The sequence below is a fragment of the Hyperolius riggenbachi genome, chromosome 1 (genome assembly GCF_040937935.1).
Source record: "Hyperolius riggenbachi isolate aHypRig1 chromosome 1, aHypRig1.pri, whole genome shotgun sequence".
Taxonomy (NCBI): Eukaryota; Metazoa; Chordata; class Amphibia; order Anura; family Hyperoliidae; genus Hyperolius; species Hyperolius riggenbachi.
Genome location: NC_090646.1, coordinates 328,565,322 through 328,586,477, shown reverse-complemented (window position 1 = coordinate 328,586,477; position 21,156 = coordinate 328,565,322). Strand labels below are relative to the sequence as shown.

The following is a 21,156-nucleotide window of genomic DNA, read 5'->3' as shown; positions in this document are numbered from 1 at the left end:
TACCCATCTGACATGCCTGCGATGTTCAGCAAGATTGGACGAAAAGATCAGTATATCGTCCAAGTATACCAGAACAAACTTCCCCAACACTTCCCTGAACACCTCATTAATTAACTCCTGGAAGACGGCTGGCGCATTACACGACCCGAAGGGCATCACCAAGTATTCGTAATGCCTGAGGCAGGTGGAGGTGTGTTAAAGGCCGTCTTCCATTCGTCACCATCTCTGATGCGAACCAGATTGTATGCACCCCTGAGATCTAGCTTGGAAAAAATCTTGGCATTGGTCACCTGTGTGTGAGGAAACGCGGAAAGGCCGCCGTCTCTCGAAGTGAGGCGGCTGTTTCCGCGTCCAGCATGGCGTCACAACGCGGAAAGAACGCCGCATGCCGCATAGGCAGTGCGGCGGAATCCGCATTGGTAACGGCGGAATCCGCATTGGTAACAGCGGAATCCGCATCAGAGGCGGCCCCCGCACCAGATACATTGCATGACAGTACTGGTGTGGCTGGGTCTGATAGTCCACCAAGATTCAGACTTACACGCGCGCGAGCACAGAGGCAGAGTTTAAATAGCAGTTAGAAGGGAGTCGGCTGACCAGCTGGGTCAGCTGACAAATTCCACTGCTCTCATTGGACCAGCAATTAGGGAGGTCCTGAAAAGGTCCTAGAGTATATATACTGCTGGTTGTTCACTTGCTCTTTGTCTGGCGTGCGATCACATATGTGGAAGCACCCAGATCCATAGTCAGATCCGCAAGTGTGCCGGGACCAGCTGGAGCTGTAATCCTACACTTAGCTAGATTTTGTTGATAGCTTAAAGTACTAGTTTGATTGTGCTTATCTGTTATGACTTTTGCCTGCCTTGACTACCCTTCTGAACTCTGATCTTGTACCTCGATATTTCTGATACCCTGTTGCCGAACCCCGACTCGTTTCTAGACTCCGCCTCAGCCTCCTGATTCTGTACCTCGATATTCTGATACCCCGTTACCGTACCCTGCCTGTACTTAGACTCCGCCTTTGCCTCCTGATCTTGTACTTTATCTGTCCGTGTGTGTACGACCTGGCTTGTCCGACCTCGAGAACCGACCTTACCGTTAGAGGCGGTTCCTCGCTCTGTTAGCGACCCTTCCTCCTGAGGGTCACTTCCAGACATCCTTCCTACTGTCAGTCTGACTCCTCCCGTCTTGGAGAGCTCAGGTCTGCAGAAGGAATTTGTGCAGTACTCCTTGCTGCACTGAGGCCTAGTCCTCAAAGTGTTACTGTTACACCAAACACTACACTCTACTCAGGTGAACAGAGGTTAGCTAGTATATCGGATTATCGGTGAGACTGCATATCACTTATAATCTGGTATATATCTGTATTCCCAGTGATACTGCAGATCACCGGTAATCAGATCCTCTCTGTGCTTCACCGATCGTTACACTGTGTGAACAAATCGTCAATCAATGGTAAAGGGTAGCGTTTTTTTTTTACAGTGATCTTATTCAGCCCTCTGTAATCAATACAAGGGTGGAGACCTCCGTCCTTTTTCTTGACAAAAAAAAACCCCTGCCTCTGCTGGTGACCGAGAGGGACGTATGAACCCTTTCGCCAAGTTTTCCCTGATGTATTCCTGCATAGCTAGTTTCTCCAGCCCAGATAGGGTTAAAAAGATGAACCCTGGGCGGCATACAACCAGATCTCAGATCGATAGAACAATCAAAGGCGCGATGAGGGGGGAAGTTTGTCTGCAGACTTTGGACAAAAGACATCTGCAAATTCTTCGTATTGTCTCGGTACACCTTCAACCTGAATGTTGGTATTACCCATGGTTACTTTCGCTAAACAATGATGATCACAATGGGACGACCAGCTCGTTAGCTGACCTGACCCCCAGTCTATCTGAGGTGAGTGAATTTGTAACCAGGGCATGCCAAGAATGACGGTAGAGGTTGCCATATGCAAGACCAGAAATTTCAGACTCTCCCCATGTAATACCCCAATCTTGATATGCACATTAGGAGTGCGGGACAAGGGGCGTTTACTCTGCAGAGGAGAGTAATCTACCGCAGTGACCAAGATAGGTTGATTCAAGGGAAGCATGGGTATACCCAATTTCTTTGCAAACTCGTAATCGATCAAATTAGCTGCTGAACCAGAATCAACAAAGGCTTCCGTGGAAGCAGTCTGACCCTCCCATATAACCGAACAAGGGAGTAACAGACGATCGTTATGTAGCGGTAAAGACTGCGCGCCCAGGGTATTACCTCTGACTACACCTAGGCGGCAGCGTTTCCCGACTTCTTGGGACAATTCCGCACTATATGACCCTCCTCTGCACAGTATAGACAAAGCTGCTCAGTATTCCCAAGATTCCTCTCTGAACGAGTTAATTTGGAGTGACCAATCTGCATTGGCTCAGGTGGCGGTGAGGCAGGTGGAGAAGTGGCATAAGAGACATACCTAACCCTGTCCCTACCACGGGTTTGCTTTTGGTATCGTAACCGTCGATCAATACATACTGCTAGAGTGATTGCTTCCTCAAGTGTTTCAGGTTCAGGGTATCCCAACATCAGTCCAGAAACTGCGTCTGATAACCCCGATAAGAAACAATCCAGTAGTGCAAAAGCCCCCCACCTAGCCGACACTGACCACTTCCTGAACTCAGCCGCATAAACCTCCACTGGATCCTTGCCTTGACGCAAGGTTTTTAGTTTCCGCTCAGAGGTAGAAGCAATGTCTGGGTCGTCATAAATTATGGCCATGGACTTGAAGAACTCTTCAACTGACCTAAGTGCTTCATGCCCTGTTGGTAAATTATACGCCCAGGTTTGAGCATCCCCTGAGAGTAAAGTCTTAATAAAAGTAATCCTCTGTGCCTCTGTCCCTGACAAATTAGGCCTCAATTCAAAATATGACATTACACGATTCTTAAAATTCTGAAAGTCAGATCTATGGCCAGAAAACTTTTCAGGTACAGACATTCTTAAGTCTGTGACTGGAGGGGATCGCACTGAATTTACAGTCGTCTGAAGGACTTGCAGTGACCCAGATAAGGCAGAGATCTGGGCCTGCTGACCGTCCATCACTCTGATGAGATTTTCCACCGAGGTGGTGAGTGTGTCCAGACGAGTGCTAAGTGCGTCCATATTGTTTTGGTCTGGCGTTCTGTAACGATGGGTGTCAGCAACCAGAGAGAGAATCTGATTCTTGGCGATCTGCAGTATCCCCAAGAATACAGATATACCTGATTATTGGGGATCTGCAGAATCGCCAATAATCAAATATGACTAACCTCTAGACACCAGAGCGTGAAAGTGTTTTGGTGCAACAGTAACCTTTGGACCACCGGGGTAGCAGGTGGTCCAATAAGTAGAGAAGACTCTACTGCAGTCAAGGACACCTGGAGAGGGAGTCCCTGACTAATAAGGAGCAGTGTCCCCTCTGAAGAGCAGGGGACCCCTGCGGAAAGGCTGGACACCCTGCGGAGGGTGACAGCCAGAAGGTCAGACAGGCCGGGTCGGCAACAGAGTATCAGATATGCAAAGTACCAAATCAGAGATCAGAAGAATAGTCAGGAAAGCTACAGGTCATAACAGATATCAGAACAAGGCCTAGTCTGAGGTGTGAGGTCCGTGATCTCAACACCCTGGAACTATGCTAGAGAATAACACAGATGGTATACAGTATTCCTAGTCTGGGGTGTGAGGGCCGTGATCTCAACACCCTGGAACTATGCTACAGAATAACACAGATGATATACAGTAACTGGCTAAGTGTGGATTCCCAGGTCCTCCTGGTTCCACCACACTGAAAGATCTGACTAAGGTCTGAGTGCTAACACATAAGCATTCGCAACGCCAGACAACCAGCAACTGAACAGCAAGAGATATATATAGTAAAGCACCCCACATCGCCGCCCAGCTCTCATCAACCAATCAATAGCCGAGCAGAAATCAGCTGACCGTCCCGATCAGCTGATCTTCCTCCTATTGGTATTAAGAGCCTGTCTAGCGGCGCGCGCGCAGCTCTCCATCTGTGTGCACTACTAGGTCCAGCTAACCCAGACGCATGTGGCGGGGAACCCGCCGCACTGAACGCGGAATCCGCCGCTTTGCCGTCAGAACATGCGGCGGCCCCCACGCCACTCTGCCCATGGGCACCACCAGCTCCAGACAAACCAGACGTCTGCTGACGCGGACAAACCGCCGCATCAGACGCGGAATCAGCCGCCTTGCTGGCAGAACATGCGGCGGCTTTTCCGCTGTTTATCACAGCTCTGGAGGAATTTTGGCCCACTCATCTTTGCAGAATTGTTGTAAGTATTCACAAACACCTGATTACTTAAACTAACAACACAATTTTTGCCTCTTTGGTAGGATATAAAACGTAACTTTTAATAAATAAAGATATAAAATACACCCAGAGCTGGCTGTCTTAATTACAAACTCATAACTTATGAACTAGGGGTCTATAATAAGCAACACTGGAAAGATTACTTCCCCCCCTTACAGTTCATATCATCAATAATAAATTACACAAAACCCCCACCAAAATAACCCAACATGTTTCACTTCCTAGCGGAAGCTTTTTCAAGGGAACAAAGTGAAGTGCAAAAGTGCATTGGTGCTAAGGTGCAATATTATTAAAACAAAGAAAGTAACATGAGTCAAACAGCGTGTCCGCCGACTGGCTGCTGTCATGAGCGGACACGCTGTTTGACTCATGTTACTTTCTTTGTTTTAATAATATTGCACCTTAGCACCAATGCACTTTTGCACTTCACTTTGTTCCCTTGAAAAAGCTTCCGCTAGGAAGTGAAACATGTTGGGTTATTTTGGTGGGGGTTTTGTGTAATTTATTATTGATGATATGAACTGTAAGGGGGGGAAGTAATCTTTCCAGTGTTGCTTATTATAGACCCCTAGTTCATAAGTTATGAGTTTGTAATTAAGACAGCCAGCTCTGGGTGTATTTTATATCTTTATTTATTAAAAGTTACGTTTTATATCCTACCAAAGAGGCAAAAATTGTGTTGTCAGAATTGTTGTAATTCAGCTTTATTTGAGGGCTTTCTAGCATGAACCGCCTTTATAAGGTCATGCCACAACATCTCAATAGGATTTAGGTCAGGACTTTGACTAGGCCACTCCAAAGTCTTCATTTTGCTTTTCTTCAGCCATTCAGAGGTGCTGGTGTGTTTTGGGTCATTGTCCTGCTGCAGTACCCAAGATCGCTTCAGCTTGAGTTGATGAACAGATGGCCGGACATTCTCCTTCAGGATTTTTTGGGAGACCGTAGAATTCATGGTTCCATCTATCACAGCAAGCCTTCCAGGTCCTGAAGCAGAAAAACAACCCCAGACCATCACACTACCACCACCATATTTTACTGTTGGTATGATGTTCTTTTGCTGAAATGCTGTGTTACTTCTACGCCAGATGTAACGGGACACGTACCTTCCAAAAAGTTCAACTTTTGTCTCGTCGGTCCACAAGGTATTTTCCCCAAAAGTCTTGGCAATCATTGAGATGTTTTTTAGCAAAATTGAGACGAGCCTTAATGTTCTTTTTGCTTAAAAGTGGTTTGCGCCTTGGATATCTGCCATGCAGGCCGTTTTTGCCCAGTCTCTTTCTTATGGTGGAGTCGTGAACACTGACCTTAATTGAGGCAAGTGAGGCCTGCAGTTCTTTAGATGTTGTCCTGGGGACTTTTGTGGCCACTCGGATGAGTTTTCTCTGCGCTCTTGGGGTAATTTTGGTCGGCCGGCCACTCCTGGGAAGGTTCATCACTGTTCCATGTTTTAGCCATTTGTGGATAATGGCTCTCACTATGGTTCGCTGGAGTCCCAAAGCTTTAGAAATGGCTTTATAACCTTTACCAGACTGATAGATCTCAATTACATTTGTTCTCATTTGTTCCTGAATTTCTTTGGATCTTGGCATGATGTCTAGCTTTTGAGGTGCTTTTGGTCTACTTCTCTGTGTCAGATAGCTCCTATTTAAGTGATTTCTTGATTGAAACAGGTGTGGCAGTAATCAGGCCTGGGGGTGACTACAGACATTTAACTCAGGTGTGATAAACCACAGTTAAGTTATTTTTTAACAAGGGAGGCAATCACTTTTTCACACAGGGCCATGTAGATTTGGAGGTTTTTTTCTCACTAAATAATAAAAACCATCATTTAAAACTGCATTTTGTGTTCAATTATGTTATCTTTGACTAATAGTTAACGGTTTTTGATGAGCAGAAACATTTAAGTGTGACAAACATGCAAAATAATAAGAAATCAGGAAGGGGGCAAATAGTTTTTCACATCACTATATAGTATATTGCCAAGCAAGAGCACCTCTTGTTTTTATTTTATTTTTTTTGGTCAGAGCAGCTATGTGGAAGATACTATAGTGGAAAATACATTATTGGCCTGAATTAATGTAGAGTGCTGCAAAATCCTCTGACAAACATGTGTTAAGTGTTAGCAAAGATTGTTCTATAACCCTCAACCGAAATAGTTACAATGAGGTCCATAAACAGAGACTACGTTTTCTAAAATTTGGTTCTGTACTTTGCCACAATGAATTTTAAATGAAACGCCTCAGATGCAGCTGAAGTGCAGACTTTCAGTTTTAATTCAGTGGGGTGAACAGAATGATTGCATAAAAATGTGAGGCAACTTTTTTTTTTAACACTTTTCATTTTTTTTCATGGGCAGATGTGGGCAAGTCCGTTGTTGCCATCAATTAAGCAGATAAAAGGCCTGAAGTTGATTTGAGGTGTGATGCTTGCATTTGGCAGATTTTGCTGTGAACACACAACATACAGTCAAAGGAGCTCTCCATGCAGGTGAAAGAAGCCATCCTTAGAGGAGTCATCAGGCACCTCCCCCCACCCCCTTGCAGCTGACATGTCCCACACCCCAGCTCTGCTCTCTGCTGCCGGCTCAGGGTCCCTGCCGGTGCAGAGACCAACTTCCTTATCACTGCTGTCAATCAAGTCCACTTTGTCCACGGTGTACTATGCAGGCGCAGTACACCATAGGCAATGTGGGCTGGATTGACAACTGCGTAGGCGCAGTAGAGACGACCTTGAGGTCACCCTCTGCACCGGCGGAGACCCTGGGCCAGTGGCTGAGAGCGGAGCTGCGGCATGGGAGGTCAGCTGCAAAGGGCTGGAGGAAGCCCCGGATAAGTGGGGGAGGGGTTTTTTGACTGATGATTCCTTTAAGCTGTGAAAACAGAAAAAGCCCATCTGAGAAATTACTACAATATTACAAGTGGCAAAATCTACAGTTTAGTACACCCTGAGAAAGAGAAAGCAGCCACTGGTGAACTCAGCAACGCAAAAAGACCGGGAAGTCCATGAAAGACAGCAGTGGTGGATGATCACAAAATCTTTTCAATGGTGAAGAGAAACACTCTCCAGGGAGTAGGCGTATTGATATCCAGGTCTACGATAAAGAGATGACTGCATGAAAGTAAATACAGAGTGTGCACTGCAAGGTGCAAGCCACTCAACATAAGGCTCAACAATATAAAGGCTAGTTTGGTAAAATAACATCTAAAAAAGCCAGCACAGGTCTGGAAAAAATGTGGGGCAGATGAAACCAAGATTAATCTCTACCAGAATGATGGCAAGAAAAAAGTATGGAGAAGGCAAGGAACAGCTCATTATCCAAAGCATACCACATCATCTGTAAAACACGGTGGAGGCAGTGTGATGGCTTGGGTGTGCATGGCTGCCAGTGGAACTGGGACATTAGTGTTTATTGATGATGTGACACAGGACAGAAGCAGCCAGATGATTTCTGAGGTGTTCAGAGACATACTGTGCTCAAATATAGCTAAATGCAGTCAAATTGATTGGGCAGCATTTTATGATACAGATGCAAAATGCCCAAAAAACATACAGTGAAAGCAACTCAGGCGTTTATTAAAGTAAAAAGTGGAAAATTCTGATCTTAACCCAATTGAGCATGCATTTCACTTGTTGAAGACTAAACTTCAGACAGAAAGGCCCACAAACAAAGAGCAACTGAAAGCAGCTGAAGTAAAGGCCTAGCAGAGGAAACCCAGCATCTGGTGATTTACATGAGTTCAAGACTATAGGCTGCCATTGCCAGCAAAGGGTTTTCAACCAAGTATTAGAAATTAACATTATAATTCCAGTTCCACTTTCATTTTTCCAATACTTTTGAAGGGATTGTGTTTAAAAAAGCTTTAGTTGCCTCATATTTTTATGAAATCAATTTCTTCACCCCCTGAATTAAAGCTGAAAGTTTGCACTGCATCTGAGTTGTTTCATTTAAAATGCATTGTGGTAATATACAGAACCAAAATGAGAAAAAAGTTGTCTCATTCCAAATATTTACGGACCTAACTATATACAGGCTAACAAAAATTCAAGGGTTTTATTTAGGTATTACATGGGCCTTATTCAGTTCAATTTTTCTCCTGTTTTATTTTTTCATCTTCTCTTTAAAATACAGTAACTCCTCTTGCTTGCTGGTGGCTTAAAGGGCATTTTATTGCTAAAGCCTAGAAATATAACCTAGGAGAAAATATAAATTGAATACAGGCCATTGTATTCTATTTCCAAAGTGAAAAACTGGAACACTGACACTGACAGGAAAAATATTCACTGAATTGCCGGTGCTACAACTCTCTCAGGTCACCTCCCTGAGTAAACAACAATGCAATAGAGTGAAGAGGCAGCACACTACTGGCTTTGCTGGTTAGAGCATATGTTTGAGAGCGGCACAGCAGAACCCTACATGTTGCGAACCAAAATGGTCCTTCCTCAGGTGTATACATACATTCATAACAGGTAGTTACATGTAACATGTAGTGTATACATTATTTTATTATTTATTATTTTTTTTTATTTATATAGCGCCAACATATTCCGCAGCGCTTTACAAAGCACAATAAGACGACAAGGGGAACATAGATACAACTAACAAATATACAGCAGAGTTCCAAGCAGCACAAGTATTGTTACAAAAACAGTAAACATTAGGAGGATGACCCTGCCCTTGCGAGCTTACAATCTAATGGGTAGTGGGAGACACACTAGGTAAGGGGGTGGAGGATGGATGAGGCAGTGATTCTTTGCCTCTGATTACATTGTGACAAATAAGTAAATAAAGGGCTATAGAATGTTATAAGCTTGTCTGAAAAGGTGTGTTTTAAGAGTGCGTTTGAAGATGTCCAGGTTTGGAGCATGACGTACAGGCTGTGGAAGAGAGTTCCAGATAAGGGCTGATGCTCGTGTAAAGTCCTGGATGCGAGCATGAGAGGAGGTGATCAGCTTAGAGGCCAGGAGAATTTCTTGGGAGGAGCGAAGGTTGCGGGAGGGACAATATCTTGAGATTAGTGAGGAGATGTATGGAGGAGACAACTCGTGGAGGGCTTTGTATGTTAGAGTCAGGAGTTTGAACTGGATCCTCTGGGTAATGGGTAACCAGTGGAGAGAACGGCACAGTGGGGCTGCATCGGAAGAGCGTGTGGAAAGGTGAATGAGGCGGGCCGCTGCATTTAGAAGGGATTGGAGAGGAGCTAGCCTGTTTTTTGGTAGGCCACAGAGCAGGGTGTTGCAGTAGTCTAGGCGGGAGATGATTAAGGACTAGGCGGGAGATGAGGAAGGACTGTGATGGTTCATAACATGTAGTTACATGTAACATGTAGTGTATATACATACATCCAAAGAAGGACCATGATGGTTCATAACATGTAGTTACATGTAACATGTAGTGTATATACATACATCCAAAGAAGGACCATGATGGTTCATAACATGTAGTTACATGTAACATGTAGTGTATATACATACATCCAAAGAAGGACCATGATGGTTCATAACATGTAGTTACATGTAACATGTAGTGTATACATACACCTGAGGAAGGACTGTGATGGTTCGTAACAAGTAGTTACATGTAACATGTAGTGTATGTATACACCTGAGGAAGGACTGTGATGGTTCGTAACGTAGTGTTCTGCTGTGTCGCTCTCAAATAAATGCTCTAACCAGCAAAGCCAGTAGTGTGCTGCCTCTTCACTCTATTGCATTGTATTCTATATATCTGTTAAGCTTGTGTTTTTGTTATATGCTTCCCCCTGCTCCTATATCCAGGCTTGCATCATGAAACCAGTACAATAACAGATTTCAAACCTTAAAGGGACCCTGAACACTATATAAAAATGAAATCGGTATTTACCTGGGGCTTCCACCAGCCCACCATAGGCCGCAAGGTCCCCCGGCATCGTCCCGGCTCCTCTCCCAGTCCCGCTGGCGACTTCATTACGGGCGCCACACGGGCCGAGTGTCGGCCCAACACTTCCTCACTTGTGACGCATCATGTCGTCACGCTGGCCGCCATGATGACGGGGTGCGTCACCGGTCCGGAAGTGCTGAGCTGACACTCGGCCCGGGTGTCGCTGGTAATAAAGTCGCCAGCGAGCCCAGGAGAGGAGCCAGGAGGACGCCGGGGGACCTCACAGCCCTCGGTGGGCTGGAGGGAGCACCAGGTAAGTAACGATTTCTTTTTTATATACTGTTCAGGGTCCCTTTTAAATGTTCCTTTAACTTTTTTGAAAATACAGTGGGCTGAACCTCATTTAATGGTGAGTGCCTTTCACAATGAACCCATCTGAGTTATTTACTCAGGCCTGGGTTTTAGCTAGCTTTGGCACTTTGATAAGCATTCTCTCATCCACTTGAATGAGAATCTGAGCAAAATCGCTGCAATTCTCTTTTAAGTGAATATGAGAGCGTTTAAATGCTGGCAAACACGCTGCAAGTGGGTCCCAGCCATTAGTGTGCCAAACTTAACCCAAACCTGAGATAAGTGAATATAAACAGTGACTGAAGGAAAGTGGTAGACCACATATATATATTATTTTCATGGGAGACTGCTTGGAAATGCAGCAAAACGTGTTTCTTGTCTTGTCTGGATTTAACTGGTATGTGAGTTAATCATTAGTGATCATTTTGACTTCCTAAGTAGGAAGAAGAACAACAGGCCAACCTACATTTCCTAACATTACAGTAGAAAACATTTCTGAAAGTGGTCGCAAAGGGCAGTGTACATTTGTTTCTGTAGCTGTACAGTCCACTGCTGAACTCATTTACATTCAGTTCTATACACAAGAGATGGGTGGGAGCAGCCCTCTCTAACTACAGGTATGACTCCTCCCATTCTTGTATAAACTACTTGAACAACATAGTAATACTGACTTTATTCACCATCTCTCTACTGACACTGATCACTGTTAGTATGTTCTCTGTCCTAAATATCACTGAAAAATGCCTTCACTAAGGTGTCAATTGATCTGCCAACTACAAAAGAGTCATTCTGCTTGATCTCTCATTTAACATTGAGGATCACCTTTCAAAAGTTCACATTCCATTTTCTAGAGGAATCCAGAACTTTGCTTTTGGCTTTCGTACTCTTTTCGAGGATGGTTTCCGTTTCCCACTCCCAAGCCATCTTAAAGGACAATTGACCTGAAAGGAATATGGAGGCTGCCATATTTATTTGTTTTAAAACAATGCAAAGTGTCTAGCTGTCCTGATCCTCTGCCTCTAATAATTTTAGTCATAGACCCTGAACAAGCATGCAGATCAGATGTTTGACTGCATTTGCTGCATGCTTGTTTCAGGTGTGTGATTCAGACACTACTGATGCATGAAAGATCAACATGATGCCAGACAACTGGTTCTGTTTGACATGGCAGCCTCTATATACCTCTCAGGTAAGTTGTCATCTTGCTCCCTTCCTGATGAATTATTCTTAATACCCTTGTTGGTCTTGGCTAGCTGATTATTTAACTTTGCTTTGCATGCTGATGACACTAAATCTACTTTTTTGCTTCTATTTAGACAGCTTTCACATCTTGTGTCCTTCACCACCTTAATGTTTTCTTCATGTCTTTCTACCTTCTACTATAAAAACGTTTCCACTTTCTAAACTCTGAAATAACTGCTAGCACAAACAACTCTCACTATCAGGCCTATTTTTTTTTTTGCTTTTAGTGGTGAGATGCTTTCTTGGATCATACAGTATACTTGATGTTATGATATTACCTTTTAAAGATAGACATCATGTTCTTTTGCTTTTTTTGTGCTAATTTAGAATTTTTCTTTAAAACATTACTCTGCTTACTTTTTTTGTAGTTTAGCTTTCTTTAGCTAACCTATTCACGCATGCACACTGTGCACCACTGCTGCTGACCACAATAGTGTGCAGTACAGTCCCATGTTATTAAAGTGAATGGGACATTGTGATGATGTTTCCATACACTTTTTTTGTGCCATGCCACCCTCAATATGAATGGCACTGACTAATTAGAATCTCTGTGTAGCAGTGTCGAGGGTGACATGTAGGGTTGTGTCTACCACTGTTCATGCCTGACAGTGTGAATAAGCCCTAGTACACTAACCACCTACTATGATAATATACTGGTTAAGGGCTCTGCCTTTGACATGGGTTCAAATCTTGGCTAGGGTCAGTACCTATTCAGTAAGAAGTCCTTGGGTGAGACTTCCTAACACTGCAAAGTGGCCCCTTGAGCGTGTCCTTAGTGGCTGCAGCTCTTGAGCGCTTTGAGTCCAACATGAGAAAAGCTCTATACAGATGTTAGGATTATTATTTATTTATAATTCTCTCCAATTAATGGTATATTTACTTTCACTGTACAAAATAATATCAAAATGCTAGTCCATTCCCTTATATCCTGTCTGTCTAAGGAACAGATTTGCACTATTCTAACCCAATCTGAACTCTGCTGCTTGACTTTTTACAATGCAATCCCCTTCTGTCATTCTCTCCACTGGCTGCCTGTCAAAACCGAGGATACCGTTCAAGCTTCTAACAATTCAGTCCCTCCATATCAGGGCCTCCCAAACCTCTTCTCATGTACCACCAACAGTGCATGTTTTGTGGAAATCCTCAGAGGTAGTAAATCACCTGTGGATACTGTATGTGCAGTTTCCTGCAAAACATGCGGTACTAGAGGACAGGGTTGGGAAGGCCTACTCTATATATCATTTTGCTAATCCCCAGATAACCACCCCACATGTAATGTTCTCACTGGAACCAAAACTGCTGCTCCTGCATCACTCAAAATCTTAAGAGACAACCTAAAAACTGTCTTAGGGACTTGTCTCCACTCGTCAGTTTTTCTGAGCATTTTCTGCACAGGAAAACTGCAACCAACGTTAATTAATGGGCTATTTCACACTTGAGTGCATTTTTTTCACATGCAGAAAAACAATTGACAGCAATGCAAAACAGACAACTCATGCAGAAATCTGACAAGTGGAGACAGGCCCTAAAGTCAAGCAAATAATCGGTATAATCTGAACTAGGCATTTAAATGACCCCTTATGTTCTCACTAGAAAGCTTTCCATAGTAATGTACCTTTTCCAGATTTTTGCAAGCTATGCTCATATTAGCGGCACTGCTTACAAAGATATGATGGCCATCCTTAGGTTAAATATACTGTACTATGAATATGCCATGTTGTATAGAGATAAAGAGGTATACTTGTACATAACGGCCCAAGATTGGTATACTTACAAATGTTTTTCGTATTCAAATTGGAAAATGTATGCCTTAAAAAAATAAACTGTAGGAGTAAATTCCACATTACATACACATGCAAATTAGAAAAATATTCACTGTAGAAAATAATCATAATGTCTACATAAGTCTAGACTTGCACCTGACTCTTAGTATGACCACAGTGTGTTCTGTAAAACACAGGTTTATCTAAGGTGATCACAATTTTTATTTTCAACTTCATTTGTATACACAAAACCCTTTCACATTTTAAACCCACGATGGAGTTGAATCCTAGCATTTTTTCATCCCAGCATTGATAATCCTATTAAGTGCCATAAGACATTCTGTCTGACTAAGAAAATTACCATATATCTCGCAGCCTTCATCAGCCAAAGGTGCAAAGTGCATAAATTGTCTTTCTCCCACTGCAGTAAGTTCTGAATTGTTCAGAACCAGCCATCGGTTTATAATGCTCATTTTCTATACATTCCCAGTGAGCATTATTTCCTTGTGACTGACATAAATCTGGAAGTCAGATGGCCATGTACAGCTTCCATTTTCTTCAGCAATCTTATTAGATTCATCACAGGTTTTGCAGCATTAGAAGAGCATATTCCAACCTCTGGGTTATAAGTGGAGGACAAGCCGTATGAAGCCGTGCAAGAGGCACTGTACAGCTCTGTCTGTCCTGATCAATGAAACTCAGTAGATATCCTTTCTTTGCTTTGCTCAGTATTATCTTGGTACGGTCATGGTAAAAATTCACCTAAATAGAAGACGGCATTAAGCTCACAAACAGTAGAGATAAAATACTGGTAACAACACTTTCACTGAAAATGACTGCTGGCAAAGTGTGAAGATGTGTACACACATCCACTCTTAATTGGCCAACTGTACCACTTCCATGTAGTATGAAGGCCAACAGATTTTTAATACATTAAACAGATTGGGTAGGTAAGCTCTCGTGCAACACTGAAATGGTAAAATTGTGTGTATGCACCTTTCGGATGATCAGACATGGGGACCTTAACTCAATCCACAATTTTTTACCCGGCAGTTGCTCTCAGACAATTCCAGGTTTGCTAAATGAATCACAGACTTTTTAGGTATGTCATTACTGCCTTCCAGCTTAACCCAAATCAGTGTTGTCTATTAATGGAAAACCTCTACAGGGGGGAGGGGGGGCAATGACTTTATTCATTGTCATTTTCACTACAGTTCCTTTTTAATGTGAACCTGAATCAGGTAAGATTGTTTAAACGCATCATGTTCCTGCAAATTATTACGACATACTTACCTCACTGTCAGTTCCGCTAATTTTCTCAACATTTTCTTCTTCTAAAACAATTACTTCAAGTTCTGACAAGATTTTGTCAGAACTGAAATAAATAAAATGCTGTCAGTTATAACTGAAAGGAAAGATGATATGCAAGGTAATGTCCATGTTTTCCTATGGCTCAAGTGGGCGATATCACAGTTGAACAGTGTGCTGACCAGGAAGCTGTTACAGTAGAAGAGTAGACTGTGGAGTCAGGAAGTATGATGTGTGTATGTTTATTTTGACTTTTAGTTTTCAGTTCAGGTTTGCTTTAAATAGGAACTAGTTTTTTTGCCATTATTATTATTCAGTTTTCAGCCATTATAGTTTTAAAATAATACATGCCTCCATAATTAAAACTCACGTATTGTATTTGCCCATATGTCCCGGTTATTACACCGTTAAAATTATGTCCCTATCACAATGCATGGCGACAATATGTTATTTGGAAATAAAGGTGCATTTTTCCCATTTTGCATCTATCACTATTTACAAGTTTAAAATACAAAAAATATAGAAATATTTCATCTTTACATTGATATTTAAAAAGTTTAGACCCTTGGGTAAATATTTACATGTTTTTTTTTTTTATTGTAATGTTTTTTTTTTTTTTTATAGTAAACATTTTATTTGGGTAGTTTTGGGAGGGTGGGAGGTAAACAATAGATTTATAATGTAAATGTGTGTTAATTTTTTTATTTTTTTCAGGTGTAGTATTACTTTTTGGCCACAAGATGGCGGCCATGAGTTTGTTTACATGACGTCACTCTAAGCGTAGCACACGCTTAGAGTGACGCATCGGGGAGGGAACAGCCAGAAAAAGCACAGCTTCTGAGAGAAGCTGTCGCTTTTTCAGCGGGGGAGAGGAATCAGTGATCGGGCACCATAGCCCGATACATTGATTCCGTGGCTACCGAATCCACGGCCGGGAGTGCGCGTGCACGCGCGCGATCGGCCGCGGGAGCGCGCGGTAGCGCGCATGGTTCCTGGACGTAGAAACTACGTCCAGGAACCAAAATAGGTTAAGGACCAGACACTTTTTTCCATTTAGACCACTGCAGCTTTAACGGTTTATTGCTCGGTCATACAACCTACCACCTAAATTAATTTTATCTCCTTTTCTTGTAACTAATACAGCTTTCTTTTGGTGCTATTTGATTGCTGCTGTGATTTTTAGTTTTTATTATATTCATCAAAAAAGACATGAATTTTGTCAGAAAAATGATTTTTTTTTACTTTCTGTGCTGACATTTTTCATATAAAGTAAAATTTCTATATACATTTTTGTCCAAATTTATTGTGCTACATGTCTTTGATTATTTGATTAAAAAAATCCAATAAGTGTATATTTATTGGTTTGGGTAAAAGTTAAAGCGTTTACAAACTATGGTGCAATAAGTGAATTTTCCCATTTTGAAGCATCTCTGACTTTTCTGAGCACCTGTCATGTTTCATGAGGTGCTAGAATTCCAGGATAGTATAAATACCCCCCCCCCAAATGACCTATTTTGGAAAGAAGACATCCCAAAGTATTCACTAAGAGGCATGGTGAGTTCATAGAAGATTAAATTTTTTTGTTACAAGTTGGCGGGAAATGACACTTTGTGACAAAAAAAAAAAAGAATACAAAAAAGTTTTTATTTCTGCTAACTTGTGACAAAAAAAAAAAAAAAAGAAATCTGCCACTGACTCACCATGCCCCTCTCTGAATACTTTGGGGTGTCTACTTTCCAAAATGGGGTCATTTGTGGGGTGTGTTTACTGTCCTGGCATCTTGGGGGGTGCTAAATTGTAAGCACCCTGTAAAGCTTAAAGGTGCTCATAGGACTTTGGGCCCCTTAGCGCACCTAGGCTGCAAAAAAATGTCATACATGTGGTATCGCCATACTCAGGAGAAGTAGTATAATGTGTTTTGGGGTGTATTTTTACACATACCCATGCTGGGTGGGAGAAATATCTCTGTAAATGAGATTTTTTTTTAAATTTTTTACACACAATTGTCCATTTACAGAGATATTTCTTCCACCCAGCATGGGTATTGTGAGGATATATGTGGTGATGATGATATGTACGGTAATATGCAGAACATAGCAGCCATATTGTATCTCGTGGAAGCCATATTTTCACATTTTCTGTCGGTTTTTTGTGTATGTCTGCTAAAGCCAGTCTGGCTTTGGGGGGAAGCTGTGATTGTCTGTATGACAGTATATAGTACATTTGCATCTGAAGGGTGAACTCTTGTGAATAGTAGGAGCAGGAACGGCTAAACTGGTTTGCTAGCCTCTAATTAGGAGATGGCTAATTAGGCCAATAGCAGTCATGTCCCCACCTTTGATCTGCTGTGAAATACTGTCTCAGATGTGTTTGTCACCTGTAACCTGTGCCCCCAGCAAGGAAAGAGGTAATTAGATAACAACCTCCACTTTCGTCCTGCATCCTGAAAAGGTGTTGCATTGCTTTGAACTTTGTATTCATGTAAACAGCTACCTGTTGACCAAATATACAATCCCGACTAACTGAGTCTGGGAACTTCAAAGGCTAACAGGAAACTCTGGCCAGCAAGAATGTGCTGTCACACCTGAGGAAATTAGATTATTTCTGGATCTGGACATTTGAGTGGCCCTGGGCCACAAATTTTGCTATAAAACATTAGCTAGGAGGATTTAGAGTCGTAGTTCTTTGGAGATAGCAAGATGCTAGAACTATCTTGGTCTGACCAGAACCGTGTTCTCCTCGCAACAACGCTCAGATCTATATGCTGGTAACGTTTATTCCCATTTTATTTTAAGCAAACTGTCTTATTGTGTATCTTTGTAACTTTTATTGTTGTCATTTTTACTTTGTTTTGTAAATCTTTTTGTATATATTCTTGTCTGCACTGTTCCACTTTTTGGAATATTAAATATATATTTAATAAGTTTGACTTTTGCTGTACTAAGCCAACGCTCATAGCCTAGAAAGAGACTGCAGTGTAATTTACGTTACAAGTTCAGTGCGTGATTGTGCCTTGCTACTGTACGATTGTATTGTGTATGTGGCGTTCCCGTGTTTGGCCAAAGCGTAAAGCTGACCCAAATACAAAAACGCGGACTGCGTGCAGATCACTCGATAGCAGAGTGGGAATCATTGAAGTGTCTAACAGTAGCTAGTGGTGGCAGTGAGAAGTGCTTTGAGGGGCGACAGCCTTGTTGTAGCTTGAATAAGGCTGCTCCCCGCTCGATCTGGTCAAACCCGCAGTCGGGAACTGTATCTGCAGGCGTGCCGCGGGGCCGGTTCCTGACAGTTATGTGTAAAAATACACCCCAAAACACATTATACTACTTCTCCTGAGTACGGCGATACCAAATGTGTGACACTTTTTTGCAGCCTAGGTGCGCTAAGGGGCCCAAAGTCCTAGGAGTACCTTTAGAATTTTACAGGTCATTTTGAGGCATTTGGTTTCTAGACTACTCCTCACGTCTTTTGGGCCCCTAAAATGCCAGGGCAGTATAGGAACCCCACAAGTGACCCCATTTTAGAAAGAAGACACCCCAAGGTATTCCGTTAGGTGTATGGTGATTTCATAGAAGATTTTATTTTTTGTCACAAGTTAGCGGAAATTGATTTTTATTGTTTTTGTTTCACAAAGTGTCATTTTCCACTAACTTGTGACAAAAAATAAAATCTTCTATGAACTCACCATACTCCTAATGGAATACCTTGGGGAGTCTTCTTTCTAAAATGGGGTCACTTGTGGGGTTCCTATACTGCTCTGGCATTTTAGGGGCCCAAAACCGTGAGGAGTAGTCTGGAAACCAATTGCCTCAAAATGACCTGTGAAATCCTAAAGGTACTCATAGGACTTTGGGCCCCTTAACGCACCTAGGCTGCAAAAAAGTGTCACACATGTGGTATCGCCGTACTCAGGAGAAGTAGTATAATGTGTTTTGGGGTGTATTTTTACACATACCCATGCTGGGTGGGAGAAATATCTCTGCAAATGACAATTTCTTGATTTTTTTTACACACAATACACCCCAAAACACATTATACTACTTCTCCTGAGTACGGCGATACCACATGTGACACTTTTTTGCAGCCTATGTGCACTAAGGGGCCCAAAGTCCTAGGAGTACCTTTAGGATTTCACAGGTAATTTTGAGGCATTTGGTTTCCAGACTACTCCTCACGGTTTAGGGCCCCTAAAATGCCAGGGCAGTTTAGTAACCCAACAAGTGACCCCATTTTAGAAAGAAGACACCCCAAGGTATTCCGTTAGGAGTATGGTGAGTTCATAGAAGATTTTATTTTTTGTCACAAGTAAGGCCTGGTTCACATTAGCATTCCCTGTCCGGATCCGCCTGATCGGATCCGGACCGTATACTTTACAAACGGAACGTATGTTCTGCATAACAATGCAAAGTATATGCGGTCACACGCGTACGTTCCGTACAGAACGGAGCCAGATCGGATCCGGACTCGAGGCTTTTCCAACATGCGCTATTTTTTGGGTCCGGATCATCCGGCCCACACACCCGGACCGGATCCTGACTGCACCATCCGGATATAGAAACCTATGGGGAACGGAAAGCACAGAACACACTGGTGACAAACATCTGACGTTCTACCCCACTTTCTATGCGTATCATAGCGGCCATTTCGGATGGGGACACATGGGCCCAGCATATCTGGAGTGGAGCAGCAGTGACACACGTGCTGGAGCTGTTTGGCAGTATGTCGGAGGTGGAGGTGAGGCCTACAGCGGAGGACTTGATTCTACAGGTGCACCAGGTGCACCTTCTGCAGACCCCAACAAATCTTAAGTTATTTTGTTGGTTTTTTTTGTTTTTTTTCCTCCACGGATCCGGATGGCAGCCTGAAGCAGTCCTGATGCAAACGGATCGGATCCGGATCGGAACCATACGGTTCCAATCCGGATCAGGTCCTGATACAATCTGGATCCGGTCCGTTTGCATGCCAAAACGCAAGTGTGAACGGGGCCTTAGCGGAAATTGATTTTTATTGTTTTTTTTTCACAAAGTGTCATTTTCCACTAACTTGTGACAAAAAATAAAATCTTCTATGAACTCATCATACTCCTAACGGAATACCTTGGGGAGTCTTCTTTCTAAAATGGGGTCACTTGTGGGGTTCCTATACTGCCCTGGCATTTTAGGGGCCCAAAACCGTGAGGAGTAGTCTGGAAACCAAATGCCTCAAAATGACTGTTCAGGGGTATAAGCATCTGGAAATTTTGAAGACAGGTGGTCTATGAGGGGCCGAGGTTTGTGGAACCGGTCATAAGCAGGGTGGCCTCTTAGATGACAGGTTGTATTGGCACTGAAGTGCAGGAAGCGCAGGATGTTCTCAAATCGTGACCTGGACATGGCAGCAGAGAACATGGGCATGATGTATTGGGTGCGTAGATCAATAAGACCGCAATGCATTTTTTTTTACTAGACCCATGTTAAGGAGAAGGCCCCAAAAAATGTTACTTTCGGAAACTTGGAGTGGTTTCCACCAAAAAGGCTGGGCATGGTAGCTTCTTGGATTGGCGGTTGCGTATTGTGTGGCATAACGGTTGGTCTCAGCCACAATTAAGTCATAGAGACCACCAGTGATCAGAAAAAACAAAATTCTGTCACTCTGGTGGGGTGGGTGAGGGTTTAGCTGGGTGATCAAAAGCCCGCAGGGGGCAGATTAGGGCCTGATCTGATGGATAGGAGTGCTAGGGGGTGACAGGAGGTGATTGATGGGTGTCTCAGGGTGTGATTAGAGGGGAGAATAGATGCAATCGATGCACTGGGGAGGTGATAGGAAGGGGGTCTGAGGAGGATCTGAGGGTTTGGCCGAGTGATCAGGAGCCCACACGGGGCAAATTAGGGCCTGATCTGATGGGTAGGTGTGCTAGGGGGTGACAGGTGGTGACAAGAGGTGATTGATGGGTGTCTCAGGGTGTGATTAGAGGGGGGAATAGATGTAAGCAATGCACTGGGGAGGTGATCAGGGGGGTCTGAGGGAGATCTGAGGGTGTGGGCGGGTAATTGGGTACCCACAAGGGGCAGATTAGGGTCTGATCTGATGGGTAGCAGTGACAGGGGGTGATTGATGGCTGATCAGTGGCTGATTAGAGGGGAGAACAGATAATGCACTGGGGAGGTGATACGGGGGGGGGGGGTCTGAGGGCAATCTGAGGGTGTGGGCGGGTGTTTGGGTGCCTGCAAGGGGCAGATTAGGGTCTGATCTGATGGGTAGCAGTGACAGGGGGTGACGGGGTGATTGTTAGGTGATCAAGGTGTGATTAGAGG

At 43.2% G+C, this 21,156-nt stretch overlaps 1 protein-coding gene across 4 annotated transcripts in view; it reads right to left on the bottom strand.

Annotated features, from left to right (window-relative positions):
* LOC137549155 (serine/threonine-protein kinase PLK2-like) overlaps positions 1 to 21,156 on the bottom strand; it is a 201,060-nt gene that overhangs the window by 25,424 nt on the left and 154,480 nt on the right. For 2 of the 4 annotated variants that reach the window (XM_068271186.1, XM_068271185.1), the window contains exon 16: positions 13,812 to 14,317. The exons of 1 other annotated variant lie outside the window; for it this stretch is intronic. In XM_068271186.1, coding sequence (XP_068127287.1) covers positions 14,135 to 14,317 — 183 coding nt within the window. In that variant the 3' untranslated portion in view covers positions 13,812 to 14,134. Of the gene's footprint in view, positions 1 to 13,811; positions 14,318 to 21,156 lie in introns of those variants that run through there. One more of the 4 variants, XR_011026787.1, reaches the window with a different exon arrangement.